This window comes from Canis aureus, chromosome 3 (assembly GCF_053574225.1).
Source record: "Canis aureus isolate CA01 chromosome 3, VMU_Caureus_v.1.0, whole genome shotgun sequence".
Taxonomy (NCBI): Eukaryota; Metazoa; Chordata; class Mammalia; order Carnivora; family Canidae; genus Canis; species Canis aureus.
The window spans coordinates 74,344,187-74,364,746 of record NC_135613.1 but is presented as its reverse complement, the minus strand read 5'-3'; the positions used below and the strand labels follow the sequence as shown (position 1 = coordinate 74,364,746).

General features: G+C 51.9%; 1 protein-coding gene and 1 long non-coding RNA gene across 2 annotated transcripts; one reads left to right on the top strand and one right to left on the bottom strand.

The window, feature by feature from the left end:
* On the bottom strand, positions 1 to 4,451 carry UPK2 (uroplakin 2). The gene is made up of 6 exons (XM_077893784.1): positions 4,210 to 4,451; positions 2,215 to 3,039; positions 1,436 to 1,567; positions 1,148 to 1,286; positions 848 to 918; positions 1 to 481 (listed from the first exon to the last, which is right to left on the bottom strand). The coding sequence occupies exons 2-6, from the start codon at positions 2,288 to 2,290 to the stop codon at positions 345 to 347; spliced, it is 555 nt and encodes a 184-aa protein (XP_077749910.1). The 5' UTR covers positions 2,291 to 3,039; positions 4,210 to 4,451; the 3' UTR covers positions 1 to 344.
* On the top strand, positions 1,116 to 16,140 carry LOC144311370 (uncharacterized). Its single transcript, XR_013376925.1, has 3 exons — positions 1,116 to 1,305; positions 7,366 to 7,533; positions 15,797 to 16,140. It is a non-coding gene; the product is annotated as an uncharacterized LOC144311370 (long non-coding RNA).
* Positions 16,141 to 20,560: the final 4,420 nt, after the last annotated feature.

The window sequence follows — 20,560 nt, the reverse complement described above, 5'->3', positions numbered from 1 at the left end:
TGTGGCATCACACTTTATTGAGGGGACTTCTGGCCCTGAGGGAAGGGTGAATTCTTGGCAGGGGGTCGGGTGGTAATTAAGGAGGTGATGTGGGAGGAGCATTGATTCTGATTCTGACAGGAGTGGGCTGAGGGGATTATAGGGAGTGCTGGGAGGTGAGGCTCCAGTGAGAGAGGGGCAGGGAGGAGAGGTGAAGGCACCCAAGAAGCCAAAGCCCCATGGTTGAGGCCTGAGAGCAGGCCTCTTCTCAGGAGAGGAAGCGGGCACAGAGGGCAAAGCCGTGGGCTGGGGAAATGCACCGTGTCCTGGGCTTCCTGAAGGCCTGCTGCCTGGCGCTGGCCTCCTCACTTTCGGGCGCCCAGGGCCAGGGCGATGATGAGGCCCAGAACCAGCAGGAACATGGCGACCGAGAGCAGCACTGTGATGACCACCATGCCCCCTGTCCGGGCCATTCCCAGCCCAATGGATTCCGCCTGCCTTCCTGTCAGAAGAGAGATGGGGGAGGCCTTTGTGGGCAGGAGGAGCCCCCATCCCGACCCCAGGCACTCTGTCTCCTCCAGCTGTCCTCCATCCATTTATTCATCCAACCAGTCAACTGATCCACACATCCATCAGGTAAACATTTATGAAGCATCTCCCATGTTGGTCACTGAAGATACAGAAATTAATTGGACACAGTGCCTACCCACGTAGGACCTTTAGTGTAGGAGATGAGTCAACGGGCAGGTAAAACGCCAAAGGCTCAGGATCCGGGTGAGCAAAGAAACTAAGGGAGCACAGGGAGGGACAACTATGGGGGATGGGGTGGGAGGGCCAGGGAAGATTTGGGGGCCCTGATAAGACTTACGAGGCAGCGTGGACATTGGGATCTCTCTACTGGACTCGGTGGACGACCCCTTCCTCACTAGGTAGGAAATGCTTTGGAGGTGGGGTTTGGGAGAGAGAGGAGAGACTCCTCAGTGATCATCTGGGCCTTGGGAAAAGAGAGAGGGAGCCCAGGCATCCAGGGGCCCGTCCTTGACCCCTTCAGCTGTGTCCTCACTTTTTCACCCCAAGCTGACCCGATCCCTCCCCACCACCGTCAGCACCCATCTTCTCTCCCTGCACCCCCTCCCCCAGGGATTCTAGGCCTGGATCTGGTACCTACTAGTATTTGGTTCCTGGCACGAGGTTTGTCACCTGGTATGCGCTGAGCCGGGTGACTGTGAAGCCAGCCCCACTGTCCACCACACTCACCAGCTCCCTGCGCCCACGGCAGGAAGGCACTACGAAGCTAGATTTCACCACTGGGCAGGAAATCAGGGGGTGAGTGAGGGTCGTGTGTCTGGAGGCCCCAAGGAGAGGGGGAAGGCAGGAGCGGGAGAAGGGGTGCTGGCGGTGCCCTGGGGAGGGGCCTCTAGGGACTAAGGGGCCACCTTGGGAGGGGGTAGCAAACCTTTGCTGTCATTGGCTCTCCGGACCATCAGTGTGGCGTTGCCCCCTGTGAGGTGGCAGGGGGGCAAGGCAACTAGCAGGCTCTCCGTTAGCGCCGGCGACAGCAGACCAGAGACGCTTGAGATGTTGAAGTCTGGGGGGCCAAGAGGGAGTTCGGGGTGGGGGCAACCAATCCCCTTCCCCACCATCAGATCTGGGGGCCGCCTCGACGGGTGCGGAGACCTCCCCTTCCACTCTACCGCTCGCTGGCAGACACGGGCCTTTGCTTGTGTGACCACCAGGTGGCAGGCTTGGGCTGCAGAAGCTGGACGGTCCCCCTCGCCGCTGGCTCCGGATGCCAGGAGGGGGCAGCCACCAACCTTACCCCAATTCCTAGCTTTGGGTGCTCCCCATGTCTCTCTGCCTCCTGGGTTTGAAAGAGGACCAGGAGTGTGCCCTGGGGGACGCCTGGGTGGCTCAGTGGTTGAGCATCTGCTTTTGGCTCCGGGCGTGATCCTGGGGTCGAAGGATCAAGACCCGCATCGGGCTCCCCGCTGGGAGCCTGCTTCTCCCTCTGCCTGTGTCTCTGCCTCTTACTCTCTCTCTCTGTGTCTCTCATGAATAAGTAAATTTTAAAAATCTTAAAGGCTGACTGATGCCTGGTCACTGCCATCACCGGCCCTCCACCCCCTCCACCCCCAACTGGCTGGACTAGCTCCTCTTTGAGAGCCCCGAAGGGCACAGTGCCTCCCGTGCAGGCCTTGGTTGCCCTCCCCACAGCCCACCAGAGATGGCAGAGACCTGCAGCACCCAGGGCCAGGACAGTCAGCAGGATCAGGATCAAGGGCAAGGTCCGGACTGGCAGCAGGGAGGCCATAGCTGGGCTAGGAGCTAGAACTGGCTGTGGCTTCCTGGCTTCCGGAGGCAAGTGAGGCCGGGCCCCTGGGGTGGCTGATTTTGTCTTGGGGTGGGAGTGGCTGGAGGGGAATCCTGTCCAACCTGCCCTTTGGGTCTTACAGCCTCAGGGCAGACCCCCAGACAGGTTTTTCAGGATGGGGAGCCGGCTTTCAGGCCAGAAGTGGGGATGCCCTGGCTGGATCTTGTTGGCTTAGTCAGCTGCAGAGGCTCAGGGTAACTAAGGTGGAGGTGGAAGTCACCCCTTCCTCTGAAACTCCCACATGTTAGGGCCTGAGGATTCCTGTCTGCCCCTGTGTCTGGAGCATGGCCCGTAGAGGACTGCTCCCCCAGACAGTGGGAGTCTTCCAGGAGGGGGACAAGTTCTGAGATTGCCCTGGTATGCCAGAAGAGGGGATTGATGCCAGGGCAGGGAGCTCCTGACAGGGCCTCGGCCGGGCAAGGATGGGAGGGAAATTGAAGCTGGTAGTAGGGGAATGGCGTCAGCAGAGCCAAAGGTTCCAATTCATGGGGTGTCCCCCAAGGCCCAGATATTGCTGCTGTGGGAGGGGCCTAAGGGTGCTGGCGCCAGGGAGTGTGTGGGGCTTCAGATTCTTCTGGAGAGTAGGGTGAAGGGATGTTAGGGAAGACTTTCAGAGAGACGGGGGAGGGGGCACCGTCAGCCTTGGTCAGCAACCATTGTCGAGCTGCTTGAGAAGAGAGGAGAGACACCTGGTAAGAGAAAAGAAAAGGAGACCCAGCTCCTCCAACTGCACCCCCCACCCCTGTGCTCAGTCAGACAGAAGTGAGGGAGGAGTTGCAAGCGGAAAGCAAGGAGCAACAAGGAGAAGGTATCCACTCTGGGCACAGGGCATGTGCCAACATATTTATCCTTGCAGCTATCGTGAGCTGGACATGTCACTGGGTCCCTTTTGCAGATGCGGAAACAGACTCAGAAGGAGTCACTTGTGGAAGGTGGGGTGCTTGGCCAGGAGAGGCCGAGAGCTGCACAGGGAGTGCTGATGTATGTCTCTGCATCACGAACCATCCTGTCTTCCCTGGTCCAGGGAAGGGCCAGGGTCCCATGAGGAAATGAGGGGTGGGTGGGGTTGCGTCCTTACCCCCAGGGTGGAGGGGGAGATTCAAGCTGGAGTGTGAGCAGGGGGTGATGGTGAAGATAGAACTCATGGACCCAGGGATGCCCCGGGGGCTCAGTGGTTGAGTGTCTGCCTTTGGCTCAGGGTGTGATCCCCGGGGTCCTGGGATCAAGTCCTGCATCCAGAGGGAGCCTGCTTCTCCCTCTGCCTATGTCTTTGCTTCTCTGTGTCTCTCATGAATAAATAAACAAAATCTTTTTTAAAAATTAAAAAGAGAACTCAGGGGTTCCCAAGCAGAGGGTAGGAGGGTCTTAGACCAGCACTTCTCCACATTTACTGTGCCTGTGAATCACTAAGGCTCTGGTTGAGACGCAGTTTGATTCAGTGGGTCTTAGGTGAAGCCTGAAAGTCTTCATTTCTAATGAGCTTGCAGGTAATGCCGATGGATGCCAGTCTGAGAGGCCCACGCTGAATAGCCACATGCTCTGTACCGTATGCCCCTACACACACACACACACACACACACACACACACACACACACTGGCTTCTCTTAGGTGGAGACTAGGGGCAGGTGTTTTCCCCCAGTCTCCCAGCATAGGCTGTCTTGGGGTGAAGAATTGAATTCTGTTTTTCCTGCACCTTGGCTTTTGTCCTTTATCTGATCAGATCCTACATTCTCATTCTACAAACTGAAAGAGGACCATTTGCACAGTGAGGAGAACTTTGGAGAGAAGGGACAAGCTGGGTGGTGGCATCCTAGGGGGTGAGGCGGTCTTCTGGTGCTCTTCAAATCCCAGCACTAACCTGGGAGGATGTTTACGCTTGGGCTTGGGAGGTATCTCTTCCCATTTCAGTCACAGACCAGGAAGCAGAAAGAAGAGGCTGAGTTTATTGCAGGGTGGTTGTGGCGGTCCGCGCCTAAGCCCACCACCCATCTGAAATTACGAGTGGGACAGAGTGGGGTAGGGCAGGGCAGAGCTCTGACCAGATTTTAAAGGGATAACAGGGCCCTGTGCCTTTAAGCCCTCCCTTTTGCCTCCAGCCCCCCTTCCCCACCCCGGCCCTCCCCAGGTTTCTGGAGGAACTGAGAGTTGCGTCTTCTCCCTGCCCTGCCGAGCTGCTCACTGGCTGCTCTGGAGGCTGTGCTTTGCGGTCTCCATGGAAACCATTAGTTGCTAAGCAACTGGAGCATCATCTGTGCTGAGCTCTCGCATCTAATTATCCCATCACAGCGGCCGAGAAGGGTTTGGGGAGCTGCGAGGAGGGGGAGGCCAAGCGCAGGAGCAAGAGGATAACTCTTTTAGCAGAGCGGATTCATTGACACGCTGAAGTCATTTAAAGCCACAGCACCCCGTGCCTCTGGAGGATGTCCTCGTGGCTTAGAGTAAAGAAACCAGGACCACAAATGCCTGGAGTGTCTCTCCTGGACTCACACTTTCTAGCCTGTCTCTCCCTTGGATTCTTGACTCTAAACTCACTCAAGTTTCCTCTTCTGCTCCCTTCCTTCCAAGTCCCATACCCAAGTCAACAAACATGTATTAACTACCAGGACTAGGCCAGCCCGGGTGGCTCAGCAGTTTAGCACTGCCTTTGGCCCAGGGCATGATGCTGAAGACAGGGGATCGAGTCCCACGTCGTGTTCCCTGCATGGAGCCTGCTTCGCCCTCTGCCTGGGTCTCTGCCTCTCTCTCTGTGTCTCTCATGGTTGGATGAATAAAATCTTAAAAAAAAAAAAAAAAGTGCCAGAACTGCGCTAGGCACCAGGTATACAAAGGCAAAATAAGTTTCTGCCTCCAAGGAGTTCTTAATCTCTCTATCCTGCCTGGACTAGAAGATGGGCTCCTGACACTGACCTAGTCTTTCTGAACTACGGTGCTTTGTATTTGTTCTTGATCTGTAGTTTTGTAGCCAGAGGATCTCAGAACCCAGGTCTGTCTGGTATGCCAGTGGTTCTTGTTCTACAATGCCGGTCTGCTTGCCGGTCAGCCAGAAACGTGTCCACTCGACTCCATGGGCCTGTGAGCCTTTGCTGGAGACTATTGTCCTCCTGCTGATAAGTGATACCGTGTGACTTCAGGCAAGTCCTTTTGAACCTCTGTTGTCTCACCTATAAAATGGGAAGACTCGTTCCTTTTCTGCCATCTAGTGAGATGTGACAGGTGTAAAAATGCTTTAAAAGAAAGATGCAGGGCAGCCTGGGTGACTCAGCGGTTTAGTGCCACCTTCAGTCCAGGGCACGATCCTTGAGATCCAGGATTGAGTCCCATGTCAGGCTCCCTGCATGGAGCCTATTTCTCCCTCTGCCTGTGTCTCTGCCTCTCTGTGTGTGTGTGTGTGTGTGTGTGTGTGTGTCTCATGAGTAAATAAATAACATCTTAAAAAAATTAAGATGCAGAAGGAATGCTGGAAATCATTGTCATAATCGGCAGGAGCAGACTTGGGGAGGGGGCCCTGGGGACTTGGACCATGAAGTGAGATGTAGTGCTCAGCACCTGTTGGTCTGATGGGAAATGGCAGAGCCTCTCTATCCTTGAGATCCGAGGAAAAAGGTGAGGGGGGGGAAAAAACCCATGCCATGCAGAACTGGAAGAGACCTGGATGCCCCTTTATTTTTTCTAATGCTCCCAAGATACAATCACTTACCCCAAATCTTCTTCCAGCTTTATGACCTTGGCCCATGTTACCTACCTGAGTACCCTGAGATGCAGTTTCTTCTTCTGTAGAAAGGGTATAAAATCTGTCTCACTGAGATATTATGACCATCACTCAAGCTAATTTATTTGAGAGTGCCTAGCACGATATCTGGTTCAATAAATATTAATTTAAGTAATTCATCTTATCTTCTTCTCCTTTTACCCTTACTGCAGATGAAAACTAGAGGTTCACAGGCAATAAATGAGTTTCCTGAGGTCACAGAGCTAGTAGCTAATGAGGCGGGATAGAAATCAGAATCTGGGGACACCTGGCTGACTCAGTCAGTAGAGCATGTGACTCTTGATCTCAAGGTCATTGTGAGTTTAAGCCCCACATTGGGTATGGAGCCTACTTAAAATAATATTTTAAAAAACAGAAATCAGAGGCACCTGGATGGCTCAGTCGGTTAAACGTCTGCCTTTGGCTCAGGTCATGATCCCATGACCTGGCTCCTTGCTCAGCAGGAAGTCTGCTTCTCCCTCTCCCTCTGCATCTCCCCCTACTTGTGCTCTGTCTCTCTCTCTCAAATAAATGAAATCTTAAAAAAAAAAAAACACACACACACACACACACAAATCAGAATTTGTTTTTCCAACTCTGTCTTTCATGCAGAGGGAAATGGTTGGGCAGGAAAGGTAGTCCAAGGGGGGAAGTGATGAGATGTGGGCTGGCTGTATCTTGTATGCCAACCACACCACTGGGGCCCCAAGCACACAGGAACTGCCTGCCCACTCGTGTTTCCACTCAGTAAACGTTTGTTCAACATTCCCTCTGTGGTGGGTGCCATGACAGATGAGACACAGAAACCATTCCTGCTCTCAAGTTGCTGAGTTTTGGAGAATGAGACAGTTGAAATAAGCGGAAGGGGATATTCCAAAAAGGGAACAGCATATAAAAAGGCTCAGAGAAGTGAATTATCCTGACATCTTCTGGGAATTGTGAATAAATACATCTTGGCTAGAAAGAGGCATTCAAAGATGAGTAGGACTAGACCCTCTTGCCACCCGCTGGGTCACCTGTGGCTTTGTATCCTATACTAAGGAGCTTGATTTTTCCCCTGAAGGAAACAGAGAGCCTTTGAAGAGTTTTACTTATGTAAAGAACATTTTGGAAATAGTGTGGGAAGGGATTGGCAGCGGGTAAAGGATTGGCACATTGGATTAGGGTTAGTCTGTGTGGCCAGTAGAATCCAGCAGAACCAATGGTCACTTTGGAGGCTAGATCAGAGAAGGACTTGCACCTTCCTCCTTGCTCTCTCCTGTATAGCTCACTCTGGAGGACATGGGGTCACCTCTATGGGGAGGTCCACTTGTCCACGTGACAAAGGATTGAGGCCTCCTGCCAACATCCAGCATGGAACTGAGGCCCCCACACAACAGCCATGAGAATGAGCAAGACTGGAAGCAGATCCTCCAGCCCAAGTCAAGCCTTCAGGTGACTGTGGCCCAGGCCAACATCTTTTACTGCAATTTCATGAGATACCCAGAGCCAGAACTGCCCAGCTAAGTCTTTTCAGATTCCTGATTCTCAGAATATTTGTTTTTTACAAGCTGCTAATAGACAATTAATGCAGATATCTTGGGAAATTCAGATGAAAATGACATTTTCCTAGTTGGGTGAATGAGTCTGGGACACAGAAGACAGGTGCAGGATAAAGAGAGGGAAGGTGGGGGAGTGGTTAAAATCGTGATGTTGAAATCTTAGTCCTTGGAGAGATGTGTAGAAGGGATGGAGAAGACAGAAGAAGGTAGGATACTGGGACACACAGCGTCTGAAGGACAGACGGACAGAGGAGAGCTGAAGACGGAGGAATGGGAATGAGGAGGAAAACCACAAGGGAGTGGACAGGGAATTTCAAAAAGGAGGTGTCGAGTGGTATGAGAGTCAGAACTGAAGGTGAGGACTGAGAAATGTCCACTGGACTTGGCATCTCGGGGGTCATGCATCCTTAGGGGCAGCGTCCTACAGGTGAGGAAGGCAGACTCCAGAGATGACTGGCAGGGGAGGTAGTAGGGAGAGAACTGTGCAGGCTGCTCCTTGAAGAAGCTTGGCTGGGAAGGGAACGAGACAGGGAACTGGAAGGGAACTTGGGGTACGGGAAAGGCTCACCTGCTGTAGGTCTTTTTTTTAAGATTTATTTATTTGAGAGAGCGAGAGAGCGTGAGCATGAGTGGCAGGGGCAGAGGGAAAGGAGAGAGAGAATATCAAGCAGACAAGCAGACTGCACTGAGTGCAGAGCCCAACATGGGGCTCGATCCCATGATCCTGAGATGATGACCTGAGCCGAAACCAAGAGTCAAACACTTGGCTGACTACTCCACCTGGGTGCCCCACCTGTTGTGTTTTTAAAGGTAAAGATAGAGGAGAGACAGAGGTGTGATGGATGCAGAGGCTTTGGAGGAGGGAAATAATGGGGTTCAGATCAGAGGTGGAGACAGTAGCTTTTGGCCATAGAAATGCCTCTCTCTCTCTCTCTCTCTCTCTCTCTCTCTCTGTCTCTCTCTCTCTATCTCTAGGGCAGCAATGCAGAGAAATGTGATACTTTTGTGGGGAGACCGTGGGGGAGAAAGACAGCAAGAGGGAAGCAGCAAATTAAGGGAGCTCCTTTCTGATGGACTCCACTTTCTCTGGGAAGTAGGAAACTCAGTGGGGAGAAGGATCTGGGGTCTGCGGGGGGAGGGTAAGAGTTTGAGTAGCTATTTGTGGGGAGAAGAGGACATAGCTCCCAAGGGCCCTGAGGAAGGCTGTGTGGTGGCAGTGGCCCAGCTGAGTTTGGGGACCGCTCGTCTTCAGGGGCACTGGCTGCATTAGTCAGGGTTCTCTGGAGAAACAGAACAGGCAGGATGTGTACAGAGAGAGGGAGGTTTATTTTAAGGAATTGGCTCATGTGATTGTGAAGGCTTGGCAAATCCACAATCTGAAGGGGGAGGCAGGCAGGCTTGGAGACCCAGGAAAGAGTTGCAGTTGGAGTCCAAAGGTGGTCTGCTGGCTGAATTCCTTCTTTCTGGGGGAGGGGAGTTCAGTCTTTGTTTTATTAGGGCCTTCAACTGATTGGATGAGGCTCACCATACCATGGGTTAATCTGCCTTACCCAAAGTTCACTGATTTATTTATTTTTTAAAGACTTTATTTGTTGGAGAGACAGGGAGATCATGAGCAGGGGGGAAGGATAGAGGGAGAAGCAGACTCCCTGCTGAGCAGAGAGCCTAATGCGGGACTTGATCCGAGGACCCTGGGATCATGACCTGAGCCGAAGGCAGATGCCTAACCGACTGAGCCACCAGATGCCCCAAAGTTCACTGATTTAAATATGAATCTCATCCCAAAAACATCTTCACAGAGCCACCCAGAATAATGTTTGACAAAGTATCTGAGCACCACGGCCCAGTCAAGTTGACACATAAACTTAACCATCACACTGACCTTGACATTTTGGGAGCTTTTCTAGTTACACGACAGCTTGAGTGCAGAAATGATAAAACTGTCAGGTTGTACTGACTCAGGGTTCAGGTTTCCGAGGCATGGAAAGTGGAAGGTACTGGCCAGAGTGGAGTCCTGGAGAATAAGATGGGGGCTAGTTATGAGAAGGGGTGTCAGATGCGAATGGAAGGAGCACTGCAGGGTGAGGTCACCGTCCAATAAAGATGTGAGAGGAGCAGGGAATGCGAGGGACTGGGGAGTGTGGACGTGTGGACGGGGACAGGACAGAGTGGTGTCTATCCAGGTGGTTGGGGGGGGTGGAGGGAAGAAAAGCCAAGGTCCTCCGCTGGATGGAGCACAAAGTTGTGGGGCCAATGGGAGGTGTAGACCAGTGACTCCAGGAGCTGGGCAGATTACAAAAGCAGTAAAACTTAGTGAGTGAAGTCGGGACCCACTGGAGAGAGTCAAACAGCAGCAGGAACTCTGGATAAAGCAGAAGTATTGCCTTCCAGAAAGGGGATCCTAGGGTTGCTCACTGAGCCTCCTCTGTTGTTGTTGTTTTTTTTTTCCCAAGAGAGGCCAGACAGCTGCATTTGTAGGGAAAGTGCTCTTATTTTCAAATTCTAAACTAATATATATTATGAAATGCACTCTGTGAGCCAAACGATACACATCTTTGAGGCCAGCTTCACCCCTGGGGGCCCCAGATTGTGTCATCTGGGACAGGACACTTAGAAAGGGAGTAGGTGTTTCACTGAGAAAGGAGGAAGAAAGTACTTGAGGCTGGAGGGTTGTTGAAGCAGCCAGGGGTTCAGTGTAACCAGTGGCCAGAGCCCTGCAAAGGGGGCTTACAATGGAAGGAGAAGGAGAGGAGGGGCAGATGTGAAGACGCAACCATCCTTCAAAGGCCTGGCCCACCATGTTTTCCACAGGAGGAGCCTCTGACAGGGCTGAAGCAGGGAAGTGGCAAAATTTAGTGTGGTCAGAGAAAAATTATTGTAGGAGAAGGTGGAGACTTGATTGGGGGGTAATTAAGCCTCTCCTTAGGCCTGAAAGAGAGCAAATCTGCCCAAGAAATAATAGTGGCCAAATTAACATGAATTAATTTATTCAATAAATGTTTATTAAATGCCTTTGTACCAGTCACTGGGCTAAGTACTGGGCATTGGGAGGTGAACACGATTGCTCTCCCGGGAGATACTGGAGTCCAGCACTACACTGCAGCGGGATTTTAGTAGGAAAAATAATGCTTACAGTTATTATTTATCAAGTGTTTACCACATGTCAGGTGCTGCACTAAGTCCTTCATTTATTTTCTTGCTTCATCCTCATAGCAACCTCTGGAGGGGTGGGTACTGTTATTGTCCTCATTGTATTAACAAGGAAATTAAGGTCAGAGACGTTAAATGACTTGCCAAAGAGGCTCCTCACAGAAGGGGCAACGTCCATGGGCTTAGACAGTCCTAGAGGGCTTCCTGGAGGAAGTAGTAAATAAGTGATGATCTGAAAGTTGAGTAGGAGTTAGCAGGGAGAAGATGGAAGGAGGGAAGGGTGAAAGGGAGGTTGTTGTCAGCTGAGAGAGCCCTCAAGCCTCATTAAAGGACTGGAGGTTTAGAGTAGAATTTGGGTAAGTCATTGGAGAAGCAGGTGGGACCAGATGAAGAGCTTTGTAAGCCCCTTTAAAGAATTTTTATTATTTTTAAAGAATTTAACTTTTAAAGAATTTAATTTAACTGTGTGGCTCAGTTGAACATCTGCCTTTGGCTAAGGGTGTGATCCTGGGCAGTCCCGCACTGAGCTCCCCGCAGGGAGCCTGCTTCTCCCTCTGCCTGTGTCTCTGCCTCTCTCTCATGAATAAATAAAATCTTAAAAAAAAAGAATTTTAATTTTTATCCTGAGGATAAAAAGAAGCCATTGAGGGTTTTAAACTGGAGAGTGTCATGATTAAATTTGTATCTTATAAAGATGATTTTTGCTGCACTGTAGAGACTGTGTTGGATGAATAGCTGGGAGATATTTTAGATGTCTCTTGACACACTGCTGAGATAAGATTCTGGGCAAAAAATGAGCAAAGAGGAAATTCGGGGGTGATGGTTTGACGGCCAGGGCTGTGGGGCAGGGTGGGGAGCAGTGAAGGATGCCTCCCAGGCCCTGGTTTGGGCAGCTGGGCCGATGGTGGTACAGTCGCTAGTCAGGGGGTGGTGTGTGTGTGTGTGTGTGTGTGTGTGTGTACTATCGACAGTACCATCATGGGGGTGGGGGGGTTGGGGGAGTCTCAGTGGTGGTGGGAGGGGATTTGTGGGGAAGGGTTGGAGATCTGTCACTTTTGAACTCGCTGAAATGCCTGAAGGACACCCGGTTGGAGGTGTGTGGAGGGTGGTTTGACGTGTGGTCTGGAGCTCAGGAAGGCTGTGGGCATGGGTGTGACAGCCTTGGCCTCCAGGAGGAGCAGAGACCAGTGAGAACACAAGAGCAAGCACAGAGCCTGAGGAAAATCATTATGGCCAAAAGGAAAGAGGAACCTGCAAAGGAGACCGAGAAGCTTCCCTAAAAGAAAAAAGAAGGGCACCTGAGCGGCTCAGTGGGTTAAGCGTCTGCCTTCAGCTCAGGTCATGATCCTGGGGTCCTGGGATTGAGTCCCAAATCCAGTTCCCTGGCCAGTGCGGAGCCTGCTTCTCCCTCTCCCCCTGCCCATGCATTTTCTCTTTCTTTCTCTCAAATAAATAAAAATCTTTAGGGCAGCCCCGGTGGGGTGGCGCAGCAGTTTAGTACCACCTGCAGCCCAGGGCGTGATCCTGGAGACCTTGGATGGAGTCCCACATCGGGCTCTCTGCATGGAGCCTGCTTCTACCTCTGCCTGTGTCTCTGCCCCCCCGCCCCCCCTGAATAAATAAATAAAAAATCTTTAAAAAAAATAAAATAAAAAATAAAAATCTTTAAAAAAAAGAAAAAAGAGAAGAGCCAGGGGGTAGTGGTATCCCAGGTACCCAAAGAGGAATGCTTCCAGGGGCCACATTCTGCAGCCAACTGGTTCACGGGGAAGGGGAGAGAGTGTGAAATGTGCTCCTCTGCTTTGGCAAGCAGCAGTCACGGAGATTGCATCCGTCTGGGAGTGAAGGTGTGTGGATGAGGGTAACTGGGCTGGGCAGAGGGTCCTGAAGGACGGACCATCTCAGTGGAGCTGGGTCTGGGATTCAGGGCCCAGAGACCAACAGCCTCCAGAGGGCAGAAGTGAAGGCAGCAGAAGGTAGGAAGAGTCTTCTCTTCCCCCACCCCCCCAGTTCCTGACCTGACTTGCCTGTACCTCAGGCGGAGAGGCAGGGGGGCTTCCAGGTCTGTAGGAACCTCTGATGGACCCAGGGAGGGAGGTCAGGAGGGGCTTTCTGGGATACTGGTGGAATGTGGAGGAAGGAACAGAAGCAGCAGAAGTGAGCTGGTGGGGCAGCCCTCCCTCCAGGCCCGAGGAGGAAGGAGCCCAACCCCTGGCCCCCCTCTCTCTACAGGGGTGTGGGGCAGGGCCCTGGGAGCTCAGGCCCAGCCAACAGGGGACCAACAGAATTGTGACCCGAGCTCCTCTTGGGGCCCAGCCACTTCTGACCTCCCCTCAACTTCCGGTTAGGCTGGGGCTGGGGCGGTTCGGAGGGAGCAGGGAGGTGTTTCAAGGTGGCCGGGGAAGGGGCCAGAATCCTTGGGAATCCCAGCGCTCGGCCGCAGGAGGGGCAGCCTGGGCGCGGCTACCCAAGGTCACCGCCGCACTCTGCCTTCTCCCGGGTCCTCGGGGCCTGTTTGATATGCACAGCAGATCCGGTGCCCTTTACAAAACTGGTATTTGTACAGCAGCCCCGGGGAGGGAGAGGGAGACCGCTTCCCCCCTGCCCGGGCGGCGAGGCCCTGCAGCCAGCACCAGCGCCCCGGCCGCACCAGCTGCGCTCACAGGCCCCAGGCTGCAGCCTCAGGGCTCCCCCCTCGGCCTTGCTGGAAGTTTCTCCCCAGCTCTGCCGGAAACGCCCGCCTCAGAGCTTCCCCTCGCCCCCACCGCCCTCTCCCCCCAGCCCTGAGCGCCCAGCTGCCCTGCGCCTCCCACTCAGCCCCAGCCTCGCCGCCGCGGCGGTGGCGCATTTGCCTCGAGGGTCCCCCTCTCTCCAGCTCTAAGGATGGAGCCGGAGGCTCGCGCTGGCCCTCCCCCAGCCTCCCATCCCGCCCACCCTGCCCTGGGGGTGCCGGGCAGGGAAGTGGGGAGTGGGAAGGGGGGGTGGCAGGAGGACAGCGGATGGCTGGGACGCCGGAGCGGGGACTGCACCCCAGCTCGGGCCGTACTTTCCAGCTTGGGACCCCATCCCAGTGTGCTGTCAATGGGGAAGTGCACCCACCCCAGGGGCTGGGGTCAGGACTCAGTGATGCAGCCACCGGGGGCCCGACACAGGGTTTGGCACACAGTGGGTTCCTAAAACAGGTCCCCTTCTCTCTCTTTACTGGGGGCTCTAAGGAAGAGACAGGAGGGCAGAACCTGGGGTGGGTGGAGAGAGTTGTCCGGAGAGCCAGTGAGGCCCGCTGGGGGTGGGGGTAGGGGAGTGCGGATCTGTTCCCCGTCAGCCCAGGGGTGGGGGGGGCAGCGAAAGTGCCAGAACCCCGTCCCTCCCACGCTTCTGTTCTCACTGCACTCCTTGGGCTGGCCTTGGAGATCCCCCCCGGGAAAGGCGGTCCTCGGGCCAGGGGGGGCTGGGAGGGGCGGGGCCGGGGTGGGGCCACCCTCTCTGGGTCTTGAACAACCCCCTCCCCACTCCCCCAACTCATAATCCGATTTCGATTCCTACTCCTTCCTCTGGACCCGTCACCATGGCAACAGTTTTCTCAGTTGCACTTCATCAGTTTCTCGGCAAATCTTTCTGCTTCCTTCTTCAGTCTCTTTTCCTCCTCTGTCAGCCTGCATTTCTACATACTCGTGGTGCTCACCTTGCTCTTTATCTCCCACCTTCCCTGTTACTCTCTTGCTCTGGTTTGTCCACACCCTGCTTCTGGCCAAATCTCTCTTTCTACAGCTCCTACAGCTCCCCCCCTGCCCCTCTCTCCCTTTTCAAGCCCGGGTGGGAGCAACAAGCTACAGTCTGATGGCTAGACAAGAACTTGTGTCCTTCTGCTATCAGGGCAGCAGGGAGTCCTGGAGGGACATGGACCGAGGCCCATGATGTCAAGGGGAACGGAAGGTCACGTCCATCTGTTCGGCTCTGAATGGAGGGGGGGAGTTGGGGTGTCTGATAGGGTAGTGTTCTTGACTGGTTTCCCACCTGGTGGCCCTACAGAGACCTACAGAGACAATGCCTACAGCTATCACCACCAGGGGTGCTTCCCAAACACCTAACTCACTCCTCCTCCTCCCCACAGTTCCCCTTGATCTCTCCACCCGCTCACCCATCAGATCCACTGGGATGTCAGACTGTCCTGCCTCCTTCCACCACTCTTCACATGAACCCTTCTTCCCTAATCCATCACCCCTCTTTGCACTTCCCTGTTGCTACCTGAATCTCCTCTCCCTGTCATTCTCCACATCATCCAAGGTCAATCAATTCTCCTTTTGAAATATCATCCACGTCTGCCTCTAGCCCTCTACCATTTCATATGTGTTGCTCTGGACCAAGCATCCAGCAAGTCAATGTGGGCCTCACTAGAGTCTCACTTCACACTTGGACTTTTTACTTGGGTCTATCATAAATGTAGCCTCCCCTAAGAAACCAAACCTACCTGCCGTAAACACATTTTTTTCTCTCCTCCTTCCTTCTGCTTTTTCTTCCCAAATTATTAAGAGCCTGTTTGGTATGAGGTTTTTCATATATATCATCTAACTGCCACAATAATCTATAGAGTACGTATTATCCCATTCTACAGGAGAAGAAATTGATGTTCTGAGTGGTTAAAGTAATTTGCTCAAAGTTCTAGAGCTAGAAAGCAAACAGAGCTAGGTCTCAAATTCAGATCTGTAAAGTTCCAAAGTTAGTGTTTTATTTTATTGTTTGCTGTATCAACCTGCTTCCATAAGACTTTCGTACTCAAAAACCTTCTTTTTTTTTTTTTAAAGATTTTATTTATTTATTCATGAGAGATACACAGAGAGAGAGGCAGAGACATAGGCAGAGAGAGAAGCAGGCTCCATGCAGGGAGCCTGATGTGGGACTCGATCCTAGGACTCCAGGATCATGCCCTGGGCGGAGTCAGGTGCTCAACCGCTAAGCCACCCAGGTGTCCCTCAAAAACCTTCTGAATTTTCTTATTCTTCCTTTAGGTTTTCAAGACTCATGATGATATGACCCCATCTCACCTACAAAAGCATGTGTCTTCTTACTTCTCAATGTGACACAGATTAGTATCAACCAGGAGAACATTTGTTTTAGGGTTTTGTCTTCATTTCTGCCTGTTAAAGATTTTTATTATTATCTTATATGAAAATACAGTGTCATGTCTCACTCATATAAGCCTGGAGGGTTAGTAAACACTTTGAAGGACAAGATGAGGATTCCCAAATCATCTCTATGCATAGAATATCAGACCAACCTAACAAGATGAAATGATCAGAGATCCATATAAAACCTCAGCAATGCATAATGGACCAGACATGGCTTAGAAGCAATTCAGGTGAGAAGGAGGAGGAGGGAGGGGGAGGGGGAGGGTGGGGTGGGAGGGGGAGAGAGATAAGTAGTAGTTCAGGTGAAACAGAATCACAGAATCAAGGGGTTTAGTAAGTTCAGTGTAAGTCATCAGCATAATATGGTTGCCAAAAGTAAATTCAATTTTAGGCCATATTAATAAGAGATATAATGTTTGGAATAAAGGAAAAGAATGATAGTCCTGCTTTATTCTAAGTTGGCCAGGTGTCATCATGGAAGTGACTGTTTAGTGAACTGGGAATGTTTAGGCTGGAGAGGAGAAGAGTGAGGAATCATTAAAGCTCAATTATGTGACGGGCTATCATGGGAAAGAAAAATTAGACTCACACAGTGTGTGACCCCAAGAGGTAGTGTGTGGGCTAAAAAGTGGAGACCACTGGGAGACAGAGTTCAGCTCAAAGGAAGGAAAAACAAATGTTCATTCACTGGGGCACCTGGCTGGCTCAGTCAGAAGAACATGTGACTCTTGGTCTCAGTATCATGAGTTCAAGCCCTATGTTGGGCCTAGAGCTTACTTTAAATCAATCAATAAAATAAACTTTACTTAAAAAAAAAAAACCCACAAATGTTCATAAACGGAATGGGCTGCTTTAGGAGATGGTAAGTTCCCCGCTACTGGAGGGGTTCAAGAAGATGGTGGTATACTGCTCGAGGGGTGTGGTGGGAGGTGGGGGAGGCAGTTGCACATCAGAAAGAACAGTAACCCAGGTTGTTGGTCTTTGTTGAGGCCCCTTCCCACCAAGATCTGTGAGTTCTCCTTTTGTTCTTTCTGTGCCCTCATCAAGCCCTCCTGTTCCCCTGGACCCAAGGTCAGTCTCCCCTTTCTCCGAAGGTCTCCCTGAGGATGCAACCTGCATGATTACATCATGTCCACATCTTTTAATTATTTACCTTCTTTTATTGTGTTGTAACTGTCTCCACCTTATAAGCTCCTCGCGGGCAGGTGCCTGTAGTACCTGTTACAGGATCAGAATGTATTAATCACTGACCCTTCTCAGCCTCCCTCTGTCTCCCTCCCCTCAGCCCCAAGATAATCTTATTCTTCACCTGTTGGAAATCTTGTCTTGGCTGCTCTGTTCCAGGGCTGCTATGATACAGAACTGAGAGAGTAGCAGGTGAGCTACGGGAAGCAGGAGCCTGGCAGCTTTCCTATGTGTTGGGGAGAATCTGGGTAACAGGTGAAAGGAAAGGAAAGTAATGAAGCCCGACAGGCTAAGCCAGTCCATATGATGACAGGAGAGCAGGCAAAGAGAGCCAGAAGAGCTGTGTTGACTACAGAGGACAGAGACGGGCAGAGAGGGAGTCCAAGCTGTTGCCTGGTGAGGCGGGATAGAAGAGGAAAGGGACCTTTAACAAGTGACGCTGTACCTTATGAGTTGGATCATCAGGAGATACAAATAAAAATTGGGATTCCTTCTTCTTGGTTGTGGGAGATTATATGGGTCATGGGATCCTAGAATATATTTAGGTTTCCTGTCCTGCAACTTTTGTGGGATCCAGCACAGTGCCAGGGTATAGGTGCCCCATGGGGCAGTAACCCCAGTCCCAGCAGACAGAGCAGACATGGTCCTGAGGCCATGGGATTCTGCCCAAAAGACTGGAACATTCTTCTCCTTCTCTTACCTCAGAGGTATGTCTTGTAAAACTATTTCCTAATCTGAGGCTTCAAGTTACAAATGCCCTACCTAGCAGTTAGAATCGGCTATGGGTCTTGACCGATGGAGAAAATGAGCCCCGGGACAGTCCATCAGCTGGCTTGAAGTCACAGAGCTGGTTTTAGGCCTGGCTGGGACGAAGACACCAGGCTCAGGGATTTGTCCCCAGTCCAGGGATGCTATTTATCCATTGGGCCAAGGAGCTACATGCATGTGAAGAGAGTCCTGATGAGAGAGAAGGGGGGAGGGGCCGGGGGCCTGGGGCAGCTGAGCACCCCTCCCTGTGTTCAGAGTCCTGCACCAGGCTCTGGGGGATGTCCAGATAAGGAGGCCAAGCCTGCTTTCCCAGATCTCGTGGCCTCACAGGGAAATGAGCCAGACACAGGAAGAAGTCCAATGGAAAGTTGGAAGCAAGCACTGTAGTGGTGTGGTGGGGAGGGTCTAGACTGGAAATCAGGAGGCCTGGGCACCACTGCCAGCCATCACTCACCAGCCACCATCCTAGCACCACTCTGGGCCTCAGTCTCCTCACCTGTGAACATTATTTTTTTTTTAATTAATTTACATTTTTTGGCAGGGAAGGGGCAGAGGGAGAGGGAGAGAGTCTTAAGTAGACTCTGCGCTGAGCAGGGAGCTGACGGGGCTCCATCTTAAGACCCTGAGAACATGACCTCAGCGGAAACCAAGAGTGGGAGGCTTAACCCACTGAGCCACCCAGGCGCCCCCACCTGTGAATATTCTATCTCTTAAAAACAAAATCTCTTTAGTGCTACCTAAGAGCATATTAATGCAGTAACTAAATGTATCCTGTGAGTGCCTCTCCCCATGCTTTCTCCTCCTAGCACAATCTCACAAAGGCTCTGCTATCAGTTGATGGCAGAAATTAAGATGTTCCCAGGACTCAGAACTTCCAGACAAGGTGCACGGTGAGGGGTAGGAGGTAACTGTGGCTTTCTCTGGGCCCCTGCCTCTGGTAGCCTCTCCTGGGCTTCTGAACACCACTCCCCCCTCCTGGAGCCCACCAGAGCTCTGTGAGTGTTTCTCTCCCCACTAACCAAGCCTGCTGTTTAATTGTTATCTTCCAGATAAAGAGCCTGAAGATAATTTCATCCAACCCTTTTGGTTTACATTTGAAAAAAATCTAAGGCCCAGAGACAGGGTGTGATTAGGCCAAGGTCACATGTGACTAGGCCAAGGTCACATACTCTTGACTCTCAAGTCAGTCTCTTTCTTTTGTGACTCCGGGAATTTATTAGAAATGGATTGTTTGCGGGGAGGGAGCCTCTGCTGCTGGCTCAGACAGTAGAGCTTGCAACTCTTGATCTTGGGGTTGTGGGTTTGAGCCTCAAGGTGGGTGTAGAGAGACTTAAAAAATTAGAATCTTAAAAAGAAAGAAAGAAAAGAAATGGGTTGCTTGGGAATGCAGCCTTACAGATCTTCCCCTCCTCCCTCATAACATCTGGTGAGATCCCTTGCTGGGTTCCTGGTCTATCTTTAGGCCTCCGGTGAGACCTCCTGCCTGCCTGGCCAGAACCACACCTTAGGTGGGAATAGTAAGTCTCAGCTCAGATGCTGCCCTGAGTTTGCAGTCAACTTTCCAGACTCCCAAGTCCAGGATAGGGGTCTCTCTTAAGTGCTCCCCAAGGCTTCGAGACACTGCATTGAGATCATTTGTTCACTTGTCTGTCCCCACCCAGACTGCAGGCTCTGAGGGCAAGACATCGGTCTTGTTCACCGACACATACCTATTGTCTGGTCCAGCGCTTTGCTCTTTTTTTTTTTTTTTTAAAGATTTATTTATTTATTCATGATAGAGAGAGAGAGAGAGAGAGAGAGAGAGAGGCAGAGACACAGGCAGAGGGAGAAGCAGGCTCCATGCAGGGAGCCTGACGTGGGACTCCAGGATCGTGCCCTGGGCCAAAGGCAGGCGCTAAACCACTGAGCCACCCAGGGATCCCTCTTTTTTTTTTTAATTAATTAATTTATTTATGATAGTGACAGAGAAAGAGAGAGAGAGGCAGAGACACAGGCAGAGGGAGAAGCAGGCTCCATGCACCGGGAGCCCGACGTGGGATTCGATCCCGGGTCTCCAGGATCGCCCCCTGGGCCAAAGGCAGGCGCCAAACCGCCGCACCACCCAGGGATCCCCCAGCGCTCTGCTCTTAGTAGGTCCTCAAAAATCTTTTTTTTTTCTTAAGATTTTATTTCTTCAGGAGAGACAGAGACATAGGCAGAGGGAGAAGCAGGTTCCCTGTGGGGAGCCCGATGCGAGACTTGATCCCAGGACCCTGGGATCATGACCTGAATCGAAGGCAGATGCTCAATCACTGAGTTACCCAAGGAGTCCCCTCAAAAATACTTTGTGAATGAATAAGTAGAGGGGGTTGGTCAGAGAAGGATTCCGGGAGGAAAAGGCAAATGTTGAGTCTGGTATCACAGCCCGAAAGGAAGGAGGACAGAATCTTTTCCCTGTTTGGGTGAACCGCCCCTAGAAGAAGGAAGTCTTAGACGGTAATGGGAAAGGGGGAGAGGGAGGGAAATAAGGCAACTGAAAGGAAAACTTAAGAAGGAGGAAGGAAGCTTGCAAGAGCATGACCTCCAATAACCTGGGAGGGCTTCTCGGTGGAGGGGATGAAGGGTCTCAGCCCTGAGCAGGACAAAGCTTCCCTTCCCTCCAGCCAAGAGCCCCCTGGGTTTCTCCCCCTACAAGAACTCCTCTGGAGGGAT